This window comes from Cyprinodon tularosa, unplaced genomic scaffold (genome assembly GCF_016077235.1).
Source record: "Cyprinodon tularosa strain WSP-4 unplaced genomic scaffold, ASM1607723v1 ctg475, whole genome shotgun sequence".
Lineage (NCBI taxonomy): Eukaryota > Metazoa > Chordata > Actinopteri > Cyprinodontiformes > Cyprinodontidae > Cyprinodon > Cyprinodon tularosa.
The window spans coordinates 243,018-259,692 of NW_024039202.1; the positions used below are offsets into that span (position 1 = coordinate 243,018).

The following is a 16,675-nucleotide window of genomic DNA, read 5'->3' on the forward strand; positions in this document are numbered from 1 at the left end:
ATGCCAGGAGAAGTATTAAGAATATCAACAGACACAATTTACTGTCTGTGTTTGATCAATTTGGCTCTGCGCCTTGCAGCATGCAAGGTTATATATATATATATATATATATATATATATATATATATATATATATATATATATATATATATAGGTGCTGTTCTTTTAATTTTGCCCACAGATCAGATCGCTATCAGCTCCTGGAGCGGTATTTGCTTTTTTTGTAAATGATGCTCCTCAAATAGAGAGAGAAAAAGGAAATCTGTCCTGCAGCCTCCGACTCTGCAGAGTTCATAGAAAGAGACGCGGGTGGGTGGAGGAGTAGGAGGAGGGGGGGCACTGCCTGAGCACTGTGCTCATCTCTTGTGCATATCTGTGCCAATTCAGACCTTTAACATGCTCAAGTGACATTTGCATTTATCCTTGAAGGTTGTTGCCTTTTGCGGGGGAGAAATAAGTGAAAAGCACCGGAGAGGGGTTGTTTTTTTATATTTATTTATATATTTTTTTGTTGCATTAGTCAGATGGACAGTGTCCTGTCCCTGGCTCACTCAGATGAGGAAAAAAAAGGAAACAAAGTGTGAAGCTTGCAGAGTCGACCCATTTTCTTTTTGCTAAACTATTTCTGTTACACCTTAATAAAGTCAGAGATTGGAAGGTGACACGGTTCGAAAGTAGCAGCCTGAGAATACTGACACTGCTGCTGTGATTGGGTTACCAATCCACCTCTTCTACATTTATAACCCCATGGCGTGGAATCACATGAAGAAAAGAAGGATTACAGCACAAAGAGAAAGTATTCATACCCTCTGCTACATCTTTTAAACCTGCTTTATAAATAAAAAGCAGAAATCTGCATAGTTTATCCTAAAACCCTGATAAAGTACTGAGCTATAAAACAGTTTTTATATTTTAACAAAGTGTAGCAAATATACTATGAAGTCAAAAGTGCACAGACACGTCAACTATATCAAATACTGATATAGTTTTAACTACAAACAGACTGATCTACTGCACTGGGGGGAAAAATCTATCTAGAAAAAAGAAATCTAGAAATAAGTAAAAGTGTCTTAAAATAAGTGTATTTACCCTTCATTTGATTTTTACTCTTAAAATAAGATAATTAGATAAAATGCACTAGAAATAAGACAATGCAATTGTGTTTTTTTATTTTAAATGTAAATTGTCTTGTTCCATTGGCAAAATATCTCTTGTACCTCCTCAATCCCAGAGCAAATGCACTTATTTTAAGAATTAATGACTTATCTAGATTTCAATTTTTTCCACCATCAGCTCATTTCCGCATATACATCCGGGTCGCCCTTTGATTTTATTTTCTTAAAAAGACCTAAATTATGTTTTTCCCACCCCAAAAATAGTAAGCGTACTAAAATATGATGTGTTAAAGGTTAATAATTTATTTCCTGAAAAAATAAATGCCTTAAAATCCTTTCTGTTTTATCACTCGTCTCTACCGGATCTGCACCAGAAATGGGATCCTACGCTACTTCCGGTGGCTAACTTTTTCGGCTTTGGATTTAAACATAAATCTAGTCTTTTTTGAGTTTTATGTTTTCCTTTTATGTTAACATTATGGTATAAAGTGCGTTATCTAAAGTAAGAAACAACTCAAATGCAGATTAACATGGTTTAATCATATTTTGCCGGACTGCTCTGAGCATGTCCCATGATGACGTCAGAGAGGCAGTTTAACAAAGAAAATGTAAAAAGCATTAAAATTGTCTCACAAAAGTCATGAAACAATTTTTAAAGATGTTTATTAGTATTCTTTAGAGTTTAGGATAGAAATAAGTCATTTTTGTACCATAATTACATTATTTATGGACACCCGGATGTATATTTGGGTGCGCATGTGCAAACGGATTGAGTAGTGACACCGTTTTTCTTCCTGGTCTCAGCTTGTAACGTAAGCAAAGCATCTCCGGGCTGAGATGGTTTTTAATCTGCTCACAGAAACTTCAAACTCTGTGTAGAGAGTAGTTTTTGTGCCTGTGTTTTAAATAAAATTATAAAAGTATGAGTATATATTGTGCGTGTGCCTCATTGACAGGATTCAGACTTCATAGAATGGATATAGTAGTCTTTATTAATCAATTATGTCCTCACAGTCCTGAGGGAATTTGGTGTTTGCGACAGTTTTAGAAATAAATGAGTAGTTCTCCATATTATTTATTTATTGTTTTTTTATGTTCTCAGAGTTTGCAATAGATGCTATTTTACAAACAGGACTTAAAATTGTAAATATTATGAACATAAAAACACAGCAGGAAGGTAAATATGAAAATTGAGGACAGGTTTCAATGTTTCAAGTATTTCTCAAAGAGCTCTGTTTAATCTGTCATCTGATGATAGGAACATGACAAAAAAGAAAAAAATAGTTGTTCATCTAAGTTGACAGGATGAGGAAGTGGATAGTTTATCAGAGAGGCAGCCAATAAGCTAATGGTAACGCTGGAGGAGAGATCCACCACTCATTTTATTATTATCAAAAATAAAACTCTTGATACAAGAATACAGTTTGTTACAAGTCGAGTAGGAAACACAGCAAAAACCCGGACAATGTGGTGGGATCAGATGGGACCAAACTTGGTTAGCCTCCTGAAAGCTAACATTGCCCACAGTGACACATGGTGGAGGCAGCACCATGCTGAGGGGAGGCATGAGGCCGATTATACTTTTGCTTCAGGTGTTAGGACAGGGCAACATGTAGGAAAGATCAACACACGTTCTTAGAATGGCCAAATCAAAGTCTAGAACACAGGTGTCAAACTGGTTCCAGAAAGGGCCGTGTGGCTGCAGGTTTTCTTTCCAATCAAGCAATAGCACACCAGACTCCATTCATCTCATCAAGTCATCATGTTCAGATTGAACTCTTTTGATGAGATGACTGGAGATCTGTGTGCTATTGCTTGGTTAGAAAGAAAACCTGCAGCCACACGGCACTTTCTGGAACCAGTTTGACACCCCTGGTCTAGAACAACAGGAGATGTTAAAGGTATTGTGGAGGATTTTCATGATTTTTTTGTAAATCCCGCCCTCTCAACTTAGAAAAAAAAAGCACATGTACAACCCTGTACCCGCTCCTAAGAGGGAACGCCTATTAAACTCATACAACAGCATGAACGAGCCCATTTCTCCTTGTGCACGCTCTGTTTTAAAGTTCTCATAGCTCATACAAGCTTACTGGCGTCCTAATGTCCGCCCTAACCCCTAAATCCTTCGATCACTATATAGAGCATGGACTATATAGTGGACTTTATAGCGAACTCAGTTAACTTAATATTCGGACAGATGATCACTGCTTTTTATTCACCGTTGGTCACGTAATTCCGCCTCCATTGCACGGTGCCTCCGCCATCTTTGTTATTAGTTGCCGCTGTCAGGTTTCGACAGCCTAAAGCATTCAGGGATATATCTGCCTCTTCTGAGCCCCTTCTTTTCTTCTCATACACCTCATATTCACTTTCTCTCTTGCGTTCATTGAGGAGAGCTTCAATGACTGTCTGAAACCGTAGCTCACCACACATATACGCATCAAAGTGCGCATGCGTAGAAAAATATAGCTAATGGGACAAGCACATAGGACGGCCTTACGTAAACATATCACCGGAATGATTAATGATTAGGAGGGCCACTTATTTAGAGGATCCACCCGAAAATAAAAGATTGTCCTCTATACCTTTACCATTCTTTGACTAAGACTGAGTTCATGAAAAGCATGTTGAACCTAAAAGCTGAATACAATTTTTATTACTTTTTTGTTTTTTTTATGTATTGTTTTCATCATGTCGTAGATGACCATGTGTCTTTCACATTAATAACATTTATGTAAATAATTTGTCTTTGTAATCTGACATGTGGGAAAGAAACAGAACAAAGAAACAATCTGGTGACACTGAACCATGGGAATCTTTTCTCTATCTCATTGTTTGATCTTTCTTCTCAGAATAAAAGTCCACGTTTGACCTCTGACCGAGAAGAAAAACGACCTTACACATTCAGAATAATTTCCCGGCATATTATAAAAACTCTAACCTCAATCGCCCTTTGAAATGGATACTGATTCTTTAAATTCCTTCCCGCATGTTTCAGGAAATAGTGAGATCCCGGTGATAGCGCGGCACAATGTGCCCAAAGTTCACTGCAGAACACCGACTTCCTTCTCTCTGAAAGTCACCATCTTATTTATTTTCCCTCTTTTTCTTTCTTTTTTTTCTGATTACCGGACACCTGGTGTTTTTCTCCTAATCTGGACCATCTGATGCTGGATCACCAAGTTCACTTTCTCCTTTTGCTCTTCCTCTTGCACCCATTTGTCATCATTCCAACCTATTCAGTTGCTTTTGTCTGGAGGCGGTCGTGCACGCACACACAAACACACACAAGAACCGTCCAAGACTTTTACATTTTCTCACTGGACTCAAGTTGCATGCTGCTTAGCTCCTGAAATCGCCTCTTTATGGCTATTCATGGAAGCTGAAAGCGTAACTCTGTGCTTATTAATATTTGTTTAATCACCAAAATAAGCAAATGATTAGTGTCTGTTATCTGTCCTCGACCAGAAGATGAAGAGCACGGTCCCGGTGGTGCTGAGCGCCGGGCCCAGGTGGCTGCTGGATGTGACTTGGCAGGGAGCAGAAGACAACAAAAACAACTGTGTGGTGTACAGCAAAGGTAAGCAAGCAGCTCCTGCGTCCCGTTATCTCCCCTCGTCGTGCCACAATGATAAACCCTCCCTCTCTTTCTTTTACTTTCCCCTTCTCTCTTTCTTACTCTCCTTGCGCCTCCAAAGTCACAAACATTCACACATAATTGCAGCAGCATAAGGAGCCGCTTCGCCAACGTATCTGCCTCCCTCCTCCCAAAGGTCATTTATATAAAACTCTGATTAGGAACTGAGAAACATCACCTGACATGCAAAGTTAATGGTCTTTAGATCTCATAAGGTAATTAATGCCCACTATTTTTTCTCAGATATACTAAGTGAATCGTTATCACGGCGCAAAGCTTAAGAGGATAGAGGCTTCATTTGCTCCCAGAGCAAAGAGATACAAAAAAAAAAGGATTTATCTCAAGATGTGTTGATTAACATAACTCCATCTTTAATTCTGTTTCATTCCTATAAATAGTAGAAAAAGTCCCCAAACTTTAAGATAAAGCTCTGATTAAAGCAGGTATGAGCTGGTTGTTGCAGGGAACAGGCCTGGGTTACGGCTACAGTAGGGCTGTAAATTGGTAAGAATGATGTGATACGAAACGTGTCACGATACGATACATCCTGATACATTAACAAGAAAGATATTTGATTCTTAGATTATTATAGCTCTAGAAACTTCACAGAATTCACTGCGGCTGCTGCAGAGCAGCTAAATAATAGGCTGTTGTACAAAGTGCTGCCAACTAGTGACTGGAGGTTTAAGAGTTATATAAAAGTAAGTAAATAAGTAAGTAATGGATATTTTTTACATTTAAGATCCATTCAGCAGCAGGGGCGGATTTAGAGAAATTTGGGGCCCTACTGTAGGCAAAGACAGGCAGGGGGCCCTCTGAGTTGAGAAGAAAACACATAAAACAGACCCATTATAGACAGAGAGAGATTTCAATAGAAAATTGTTCCAGGTTTAGTCCCTCTCTTCTTGTCCCTTTTCTTCTTGTTTTCCTCTCTATGTTTTGTGCTCAGCTGACTTTTCATGCTGTCTCAAAAGGAATAAAATATTTTTTTTTTCCAAGCACTAAGCTCACTTAGCTGATTGCTCCTTCCTTTGTTTCCAAAAAGGTGACGGCAAAAGTAAAAAAAAAGTCCTTCTTTTCTGCTTATCTGTTCTCCATTTTTCATTTGGATGACATAATAGCTGCATGAATCATGACAGCAGACAAGATAGAGGAGAGCAGGAGGCGGGGTTACCAATCTACTTGCTCTGGAGAGCAGAGTTCGCTGCTTTTAGATGTTGCCTCCAAAGTCTCCAGTGGCAGAAAAAGTCGCTAGAGTTGGCGCTAGGTGCTTTTTTGAAATAAAAGTGCTAGAGGGGTATGAAAAGTCACTAAATATAGCGACAAAAGCGCTATATTCGCAACACTGCTCTACGCATCGTTTGTTTTCAAATGGTTTGCTGCTGTCTGTTTGGACCTTTCTAAACATGTTGATGGCATTTTAGCAAAAGGATTTTAATCAAAAACATAATTAATGTGTAAACGATACTGCTAAATCAGTACCAGTATCATAATAACATTGATTTAAATATCGTCTAGTGAAATATGTGGCGATATTTGACATTGATCTTTTTTTCTTACTCCCCTAGTGACTGTGCTGCCCCTCCCCTACCAGTTGCTCCTGTTTTATTTATTCTCGCAACAAAGATTGATTCTGCTTCGTTAGCTGTAGCAAAAACAATCAGATGCGGTAACCCAATTTACTCGTTAAAAAGATAAAAGCTAAAAAATCTTCTCCTCATGGCTGTAACACAGTTAAATACAGCTCCTTTTACTGTGTTATCATACAGGGAAGTCTCACACTATCCTGTGAAGAGCTCAGGGTGATGCAGATTGCTTTTTAAAAATACCAAAAAGTCTTCAGAGAAACCGACACAACAGTCTCTAAACCTCACTTCTCATGAAAGCAGGAGGCTTCGTCAAGAATAAATGGGTTGAGACGGAGCGCTTAAGCAGAAACACAGCACAATAAATACGTAAATAAAGTTGAGCATCGGCTCCCAAAGGGGTTAAGGAAAAGGGCTCCATTTATCACTTTTCAAAAATGATTACCCCGTGACAATACCCCCTCAAAGCTGAACCGCAGCTTCTTCTTCTTCTCCCTCAAAGTGAATAAGTGGCAGGAGTGGGATTTGCAACCCGGATTTTCGGTCTCCCAATTCTCATCTACTAATCACTAGACTGCACTGGGGAGTTATCCTCTTAACCGGCTACTTAACTTTGTGCTCTTTATCACCAAATCATTAAAGTTTTGATAAGCTGTTAAAGAAGATTATGCACTTCTTTTAAAATCTTCTAATCTTTGCGCACAGAGTCAGCCTCTGTATGAAACATAAAAGAGATTCTTTTCACTTTTTCTTCTCCCCCCAACAGCAGTAAATTCACAATCGCCTGCCTTCATACATGTATCCCGGAGATAAGATCACGAACAATGCAGGCGAGCATCATCACCCCGAATGGGTATTGCTGGCAGTTGCTTTTGTTTGTCACTTCTAGCTTGACCTTATTAAATTAAACACAATAGGATCTCCTGCTGAGAGTTGTTCCTCGTTGTACCGTATGAGTTCATTACCCTAAATCCTCCACAAGAAGCTGCACATGAAGCCGATTGATAACTCTAAGTGATATTTGATCAAATGTTTAACGCAAAAAATAATAATTTAGACCTCCTGATAGAATTTGAGGGGCTTTTTTTCATCTTAAACATGCTCCACCTATGCTGAATTAGATGTTTCTATCTATTATTCATGCAATGAGGAGAAAATATGCTCTAAGAGATTCTGAACCGATATCAAACACAGATCTGACCAGATGTGGAGCAGTTTTTCCCAATAAGTGTTGGCTAAATTTACTTGGTGCTCGTTTCTCAAGGTTTTTGTAGATTTTTTATTTTTTTCCTTTAGCAAAGATTGGTCCACCTTTTGCTCCCAGCGACCATTTTTCCTCCTTTTTTTTTTTCCAACAGACTTGAAGTAAGTTCTGAAAGTGTTCAAGCGTTTGATGGCGGCCAGGCGTTTGACTCTTTGACTCGGTTTCTGCGGCTCATTCTTCTCCGTCTTCTTCTTTTAAATATTCCAATCTATATGTCTGCACAACCCCTCCGGAGGTGACATTGAACATGGAGCGCCAGCCGGGGTGGAAACTCTCAAATCTTTGTCAGGTTTACTATTGAGTTTAGCTCTTTCTTTTTTTTTTTGATATATACATATTTTTTGCATCAGTTTTGAAGCTGAGCTGGAATTGGGTTTTTCATATCAAGCGCAGAGTGGCTCAGCTTGAGAAGGTAAAAAAGAATAAAATAAAACTCCTTGCCGGAGTCTGACAGGAACTAACTTCATATCCGGATTGTTTATATCTTCACTGCGGTGCTGTTTCCTCTCTGTGGGCCGCTCCATTGCTCCCTGTATTTTTGAATAACAGTCAATATCTCAATGCACAGTTTGCTTACAGAATATATTCTGGCTCATGTTTGGCTGGTCGCGGTTTGCTTTAAGGCTGCCTGCAAAGATAGTAACACTTCTCCTTGGATGTTTGCCAGTGTGAATCATTGGAGAGAACTTCTGAATAAAGACTTGCGTCTGGCTTGAGTGGCTCTTCCCTGGCGGCCATCAGTCCTATGATTTCTGAGATGCTGCTCCGCCTCTGTCCCAAGAACTGGTTGGATCGAGGAAAAGGATTCATTTGCTTTTTTAAGTGTATCGTCCTCCTGTGCGATACACTGAGCCTGCATTTTAATGTTATTATTATAAGGTAAAATGTCATGCCTATCCCTGATTTAAAGTTATAGTTATATTCAGGGCTACTGAGAAAGTTTGTGTAATCATAGAGAAAACTTTATTTGAAAAAAGATGAATAAGCTTCATTCATTATGTTTCAATCTCTTTTGTTTATTAGAGTTTAGTATAGTTATATTTCTAGATGTATTGGCAATAAAGCTTGCTGAATCTGATCAAGAACAAGGACATTTTTCAATTAGTTTTTATTTTCAACTGAGGAATAAAAGGCCAGTTGCTCAGCATCACTGTTATTAATTTGGAGCCTTCATTTCTGCGGTTCACTGGCAGGAACTTGGTGTTTTAGTTGTAGATGCTGATTGCAGGGCGTCTGGAGGCAGATGTGGAGCAGATTTGCGCTTTGTTTTGTAAAATGAATAACTTAAAGTTTAGCAGAAGAATGATAACATTCAACATTTCTGATTTTCAAATATTCAACCTTTTTTAGCTTAATCACACTGCAACAAATGTAAATCTAAATAAGTCATTTTTTCTTAAAATAAGTGTGTTTAGTCTTGAATTGAGGAGGTAAGTGAGACACTTTAAAATAAGAAAAAATAACTGCATTGTCTTATTTCAAGTCCATATTATCTAATTGTCTTCTTTTAAGAATAAAAATACAAATTCCAATTGCAGATCATCAAATAAAGCTACATTTAGCAAGATCGTTTTTGCAGTGCAGTTTGAACTACATGGTTCTAATCTGGAGGTTTTAGGCCCAATCCCAGCCCATCCCACCTGTTTTATAACCTTAATTAAAAAAATCTTAATTTATACTTTTATTCAAGGCCCAAAACATTAAAACAATGAAATAATTTCACTTTCACACCAAATCTGTACTATTTTTAGCCTAAGGATCACTTATATGTTTATTTTGACATATTTCAACAAGCTGAAGTGATGCTACACAGACTGTGCAGAACTTAAAGTGTCCTAGTCAAAGCCCAGATTATATTCAGTTGAAAATATCCGACCCTGCTTGGATCAGTTTAATGATAGGAGTCCTCTGGCAGTAACTGCTGCCAAATGCGCTTTAGCTAAATGTTAACCTGTGATCTTTTCTACCAGGTGTGTTGTAATGTGCAAACATTTTAACCTCAGTCTGAAATTGTCTTCTGACTTTCTCAGTATTTGGTATATTGTTTTTTTCTTAGGAAACATGATATGGAGAAAGTGATGATTTCAACCAGCTGGTGGCGCTGCAGTTATAGGACTCTTTCTGCAACGTCTACATTTAAGTTAACCTTAAAATCCCTCTTTCATGAGCGTTTAAACGAGTTAAAGATTGTTCTACATCTTCTAAAAGTGGATTTTAGGTGATTTTTTTTTTTTTTTTTTTCAACAGTACTAATACTGTTCCTTTTCCTCCAGCGAGGGGCAGACAGAGCCCAGCAGTGGAAATAAGGAAAAGAGGAATATCTGTTTTTCCCAGGCTTTCAGCATGGCCCTGTTTGTTTTACATTAAACTCCCAGGAAGAGCCTTAGCAGCCAGCCATTACTAAAACTCTCAACTCCACCACTGTGCTAACTCATTATCGAGAAATCCACCTGGAACTCCCACAATGCTCTCTCCTCCACACTCCGACAGTCTCTTTGAACCTCAGAAGTTATAGAAACAGGAGGCAAGTCTGCAGAGTAATTATATGTTACAGTAACACCGGAGCACAGGGAGCGAGGGAGAGGATGACAGACAGGAAGACAGAGAGAAACCGGTGGAGAATTTTCTGTTCAGATAAACAACGACGACGAGGACGAGAAACACTGCAGCTGGAGAGCAGGGGAGTCTTAACAGAGAAGACAAATTCAGACACATTCAGATTTTTCGTCTTATCTAACACCTGCTAGTTGAATTGGTTGGCGGACCGGGAGGAAAACCGGTCTGATCAGTTTTTAAAACCAGATTTGTTAGGATAATTATCATTGATGATGTGTGAGTTTATTACACCTTAATATCAGCTGCCTGTTGTGTGTTAGAACTGATGTTTTCCACAATAGTTTATCTAATTAACACAGTTCCTCACACAGCTGTAATTTTCATTTTGAAGGTGGCAAAGATTTGGGAATGGAATGAGAGTGAAGAAGAAAGTGTAATATTTTAATAAGGCTGGAGAAATGATGTCTGCTCATCTGCTAATGTGTATGATGTAACGATGTGATGATGTGGCAGACTGGAGATGTATAAAATGCCTCTTTAACTGTTTATCAGGGCCACTTCCTGAGAGGTGAGCAGCTGCCTTCTGTAAATTCTAAACAATTTCTCTGATCTGAGTAAGATTATTTCTATCAGAATCTGTTGTCATGTCTCCTGGTTGTTTAATACATATAAGTTATGAAGTGTTATTTAAAGAGTTTTTCCCGAATGATCTCTTTTCAGGAAAAAGAACCGGAGAGAGAAAGCTTCAAGGTGTAGACAGGGAGCCTATATTTAACATCTATTAGAAAATGGTTTTATTTTGGACTGGGCGTGGATTAGTTGCTCAAATTAAGGTATACTATAGTTTTTAAAAAGCAAAAGATTTAAAGGAGATTTAAGCTTCAGTGAGGAAACTTTAAATGAATTAAAACTTAAGCCTGATTTAATCTTTTAAACAACTACGTTGTTCATGTTTACTTATAAATTAAAACTAAGGCGATGTTTTTCAGGAATCTGATCTTTTTGTGTGTTCGTTCCAATTACCTTTAAAACCCGGCCTGTATCTGACTTCAGTGTGAACCAGAGAAGCTGTTTATTGCTTCAGCAGGTGCTCTGTGTGAAACACCTGAATAAAAAGAGGGTAACACTCTTAATTGTGCAGTTTTAGGGCGATCTGATACCATTTGAGCTTTCTGGACACGGAGACATAGCCACATCCTGATGGTTACTATAAGTCTTTCATTTAATCCTGAATAAAGCTCTGAGTCCGTTTATTAAAGAGCTCTAAAATCTTGACATCTCTCCTTTGTGCATCACTGCAAAAAACTGAAGTATACGTTTTTTAAGTGAAGTATAAGTATACTTTTTAAATTTCTTTTAATTTGAGCAGGTGTGTAAAAGGAAATCCAAAGGAATAACATGATTCAAGCTTAGAACAAGAAAGAAAACACCAAATTCTCTTATTTCAAGTGCTTAATATGCAATAATCTTACTTTAAACCCAATAATACTAATTCCATTGGCAGATAATCTGATCTACCTACTTTTAAGGAAACGTATTTATCCTAGCTTTGTCTGTGTTGCTAACTGCAGGTGTTTCCTGCTGGGGGACAAATAATTGTGACAAATTTGATGGATAGTGATGTTAAAATCACATCTAATCAGGGTTGGTCGTTCCCACTGGAGTCACGTTCTAAAAGATCAGATATGGAGCTGGGGTTAAACCGACAACCCTGCATCCAACAGCATTATAAAGTTATTAGTGAGGTAATGAAGTAATGCACTTTTTTCTGTTGATTTAAAAAATTAGCTGCACTTGTCACACATCTTGTTTTGGTCTACAGGCTCCCAAAAATTTCATATATTGGTCCTTAAAGTTTTCTGTATAAAAAAAAAATAATAATAATAATAATAACTTTTATGATGAGTAAACCAAATGAGTTTTATCTTCTCATTAAGGTCGTTTTCAGAACATGACTGGTCAGCTGCAGGTTGGCTAATTAAAGCAGCCACTACCATGTTAATATTAGATATTTGCTTATATGTATGTTTATAAAAATCCAGATAAGCCCATAGAAATCCTAAACATAACATTAAAGGAAGTGTAATAATTTTAACAGGATGAAGGATCATTTTTTGCTTTTCATTGAGCCTTTAATGTACAAAGCATATTGTTACCTGCTATCTGCATCCATTCAGAGTCAGCACATAACATGGCATTATTTAGAGGTCACCCAAACTTTTCAAATGCAAATGCGAGAAATTCACTAATGTAACGAGAGCGCTTTTATATAAGGGAAGAAAGAGTAGAAAAGGCCGACTGTGTCTTCGCAAAGGTTCCTTTTCATTGGCTTTTTTGGCTGATATACATTACTTTTTTTATGTTAATAACTGACCCCAGTATATTTGGTGAGAAAAAAAAAAAAAAAAAAAAAAAATATATATATATATATATATATATTATTTATTTTTTATTTTTTTCCCTTAAATCTCCGTCTGCTGCTTCCTGTGCTGCTCCCCTGGCAACATGCAGCATCAAACGGTGAAAGGAGGGGACTCTTACAGTTCAGCGTTTAATTGTTCAGTTCAGACCCCATCTTTTAGAGTGACTGCGGAGAATAGGAGGAGGGTTATTATCTGTTATCTGGGAACATAGCGAAATAGTGTGACGGAATAATAACTAAACAACCGGCACAATGTAAAAATTTCATTATCAGTGTATTAAAACAAAATTGTACCCTAAAGGAGTCCCCCCTCCGCCTCCCCCTCCTCAGCACAGCTCCAAGCAGCCGACTAATTATGTTTAATTAAAAGACAACAGAGATCAACAGAATCATTTTCATTTGGAAATTATTAATGATTCCACTGCAACAATAATTGATTGCAGTGAGCCACGCGATAACTGGGTGCGGTCAGGATGGAGAGAGCTGGCAGGAGGAGGGACATCTGATTTAGGCTCTTTTTTTCTCCACTGGATGAGAAACGTGTCTTTTAGCTGAGTCCTTCACTATAGAGTGATAGAAGTTAAAAATCTTCCTGTGTGGTATTGAGAAGAGGGAGAAAACTACAGACAATGTGGGGCAGTTTGATCATTTTCACATCAGAGAGAATATAACCATCGATCACACACATTTAGGAAGTAAGTGTTTAACATACACTCACACTGTTAAATAGAAACAAAGCTGTTTCTATTGTGGGTGAATCTATAAAGGATTTATTCCATTTTTGGCTTTTGAGACCTGCTGTAGTTCATGGATTCAATATTATTAACAGGTAAAGAAAAACTTTTTTTTACAGACAATCAGTTGAATCACCTTGGCCTAATTTGAAAAGCTACTGGTCACACAGCATTTCATTTAGATTAAGATCCAGATTATGATTAAGGCCACTCCAGAATCTTATTTTCTATTTTATTTAGTTTGGGGTTTTTGTTGTTGTTGTTGTTGTTGTTGTTATTTAACTCATTTGGAGGTGTAATCATTTGTTATTATCCTTCTCTATGACCCCGGTGTCCCTGGGATGTTAAAAACCCAATGTCCAAATTATGCCAGCTATGTGGCATACATTTTTTTAGATGTGTAGAGACCACTGCATCGCGTTCTCTTCAGGTTATAGATGTTGGAGATCAGCCTGTTTTTCAGTGTAGTCCTGTTTCTCTGACTGTGACTAACTGGATGTGCTCTCTTCATCCTCTGACATGGGAGCTGCCTTGGAGCTCGTCTGCCTGGATGTGTGTTTCCTGGATGGGGCCGCCTTTTACAGATGCTTTTTTTTTTTTTTTTTTATCTCTGCTTCTGTCTCTGCTTCTGTCTCCTTGAACCCCAGTTGGCCTCAGCAGATGGCTGGAGGTTTCTTCCTGTTAAAAGGGAGTTTTTCCTCTCTACTGTCGCTACAAACCCTCTTAGTGTAAGGGATTACCTTTGAGTCAATGAGTCGATGTAATCAACTGGTTTTCCTTAAATAGAAAACTGAATCAATTTGACTGGATGATCTGGTTTAATTATAAAGTGCCTTGAGATGACATGTGTTGTGAATTTGCGCTATAGCCTATATATAAATAAACTAAATTGAATTGAATTGGTTAAGTGAACATGATGAGAGGAAACTAGTCAGGTTTTTTTTTTTTTTTTCTTTCTGAAGCTTGATTTCCTAACCCCTGGTTTAGATTAGGTCCTCATATGATCTTCTGGATGAGTTAACGATGCTTCTCCACTGATACATAATGGCTCTCTGTATTGTTTACTAAAACCGGAAAGAGCTTTGAAACCTATTCCAGACTAATGGTTTTCAACGTCTTTCTCATTTGTTACTGAAATTCTACCTCAGGAAATAACAAGAAACAAAATTTTATTTAGCCTACTTCATGTTGTCAGACAGGTTATAATAAAACGATTTCCTGATTTAATAGAAAAGTTAATCAGACATTTCTAGTGAAAATAACCAAAGTAATGGTAAAAATCTAAGAAATTCCAGATTTAGGAATAGTTGCTATTATGTTGCTATTTCAACATCAGGCTATTTGGTTACTGCAGCCTTTTCCCATTGAAGGTACACAGTCAGGTTATTTGAAATTTCTTAATTCTTAAACAGTAGCTCCCTCTGGTTAATGAAGAAAAGTTAAACATCCAGTTTGGTATAAAAAGGGAAATATTTAAACGAGTGGAACTGGATGGATGGATGGATGGATGGATGGATGGACGGACGGACGGACGGACGGACGGACGGACGGACGGACTGGTTCTTACCTTTAATGCTGTGTCCCTGTTTGTGTTTGCTAGGGTTGGGAATTTTGTTTTTACTTGATGAGGCTCTGGCTAGAATTTACCACAACATAAGTAAATAAATTTGGTTTATTTGAAATAATATCTGTTGGCCTTCGACAACGCTGAACTGTCGCTTTATTGTAAGCTGCCATTGACAGTTGGGCTCTATTTAGAAGTCGCTATCTTGCTTTTGTATTTTTTACTGTTTTCAGTGCTGCACTTTAAAAAAATAAAATTGTCTGGAGAGCTGTTCTTAACGAAATTTATTTTTGTCTACATTCATGTACACAAAATGACAAAATAAATCTGTCTAACTCTAAGTCTCTTCTGAGTGTTCGGCAGTATTCCTTGCAGATGGCACCAGGTCTCTTTATATCAGCTGCTGAAATTCTATTTAGGCTCAGAAAGCACTGTCTAAACACCCTCAGGATGGACACTTGGTGTTTATAGCTTTATTTTATCATGATCAAATTGATCTGGGTTTTTGTATGGGCAAACAATGTGTCTTTGCACCTTTAAATACAGTTAAATATAGGCACTATTGTCACAGTATAGAGAAAAGCATTTTTTCTGAGAATGTTGCATGAAATATCCAAACAGTAGGAACCTGAAAGGGGGCAATACTTGCTCACTGTGCACACACTACATGGAGACCTAGACAGGTTTTTCTAACAGACACTAGAAGGACGTCAGCTCCAGACGTTTCCTTCTTCAGTCTTTTATGTGCATTGTTCTCCCACTGTGCTGGCAGTTTCCCTGTGGTAGACATTATATCACAACCACTAGACAACACAGTCTACCTCACCACCCACGTTCACTGCAAAAACAGGCATAGCAGACAACATTACAGACATGCTGCATATTGTTTGCTGACACTTATATGCTCATATGTATTCATACACTAAGCCTAGAGACAAAACCACGATGGGGAGAGAGGGGGGTGTTAAAGGCATGATGGGCACTGATGAGAGTAAACACTCATATATCCGTTTACCATGTTGCCATCGTGATCTCTGGCTATTCTGCAGCCTTTTGCAAATGATGGTGTCTGTCTGTCTTCATCCTATAGGCAGTCGATCCTGTATGGGTGCTAATGAGCGTGGGCTGTCCTCAGAGCAGGAGGCTTTGGGTTGTGCCATTCACTCTGGATATTTAAATGCCTTGTAGAGCTTAAGTAGTCCCACTTTTCCCTGTCAGGGCAGCGTTCAATCCTGCTGCGACCATTAATTATGATACCATTGTGCTCCAGTGTGGCTAATAAGAGTGATGTATTGCGCCCTCGTGGCATTATAATCATCTGAGTGAAGCACCTGGACTTCACAGGGCTTGCTTTAAGCACTACATGAAGAAGAAGAAAATAGGAGTGAAGTGGGAGCGTTTCTGCTCTCAGTCTCGACTGCAGTGTGTCTGTGGATTGACATGGAAGCAGGCTGCAGATTTCTCTTAGTCAGAGGATGAATCGATACCTAATCAATGAAGAACAATATGTAATGTGGCTGTTTATAAGGTACACTTTGCAGCCCAACATTGTTATTTGTAGCTTAATGTGACTGACTGCGTGAAGAAGTACTGTACACTTTTAGATCTGGGTTAAACCCTTTCCTGCATGACACACTATGTGATTCAATGTTCTGCTATGAGGTTTGGGTTTGTATCTATTAGAACTGAGGCTGAACATTTTGCTCATTCTTCTTTGCAAAACAAGTTTGCTTAGATTGGATGGAGGGTGTCTGCAATATCAAAAATGTTAATTTTACAGTAAATGTGTTGCACATT

The 16,675-nt window shown here is 38.1% G+C and overlaps 1 protein-coding gene across 2 annotated transcripts in view; it reads left to right on the forward strand.

Moving 5' to 3' along the window:
* Window positions 1-16,675, forward strand: part of zfpm2a (zinc finger protein, FOG family member 2a) — a 206,712-nt gene that overhangs the window by 131,023 nt on the left and 59,014 nt on the right. The window contains exon 5 of one of the 2 annotated variants that reach the window (XM_038301803.1): window positions 4,587-4,695. In XM_038301803.1, coding sequence (XP_038157731.1) covers window positions 4,587-4,695 — 109 coding nt within the window. Of the gene's footprint in view, window positions 1-4,583; window positions 4,696-16,675 lie in introns of both variants that reach the window. The other variant, XM_038301802.1, reaches the window with a different exon arrangement.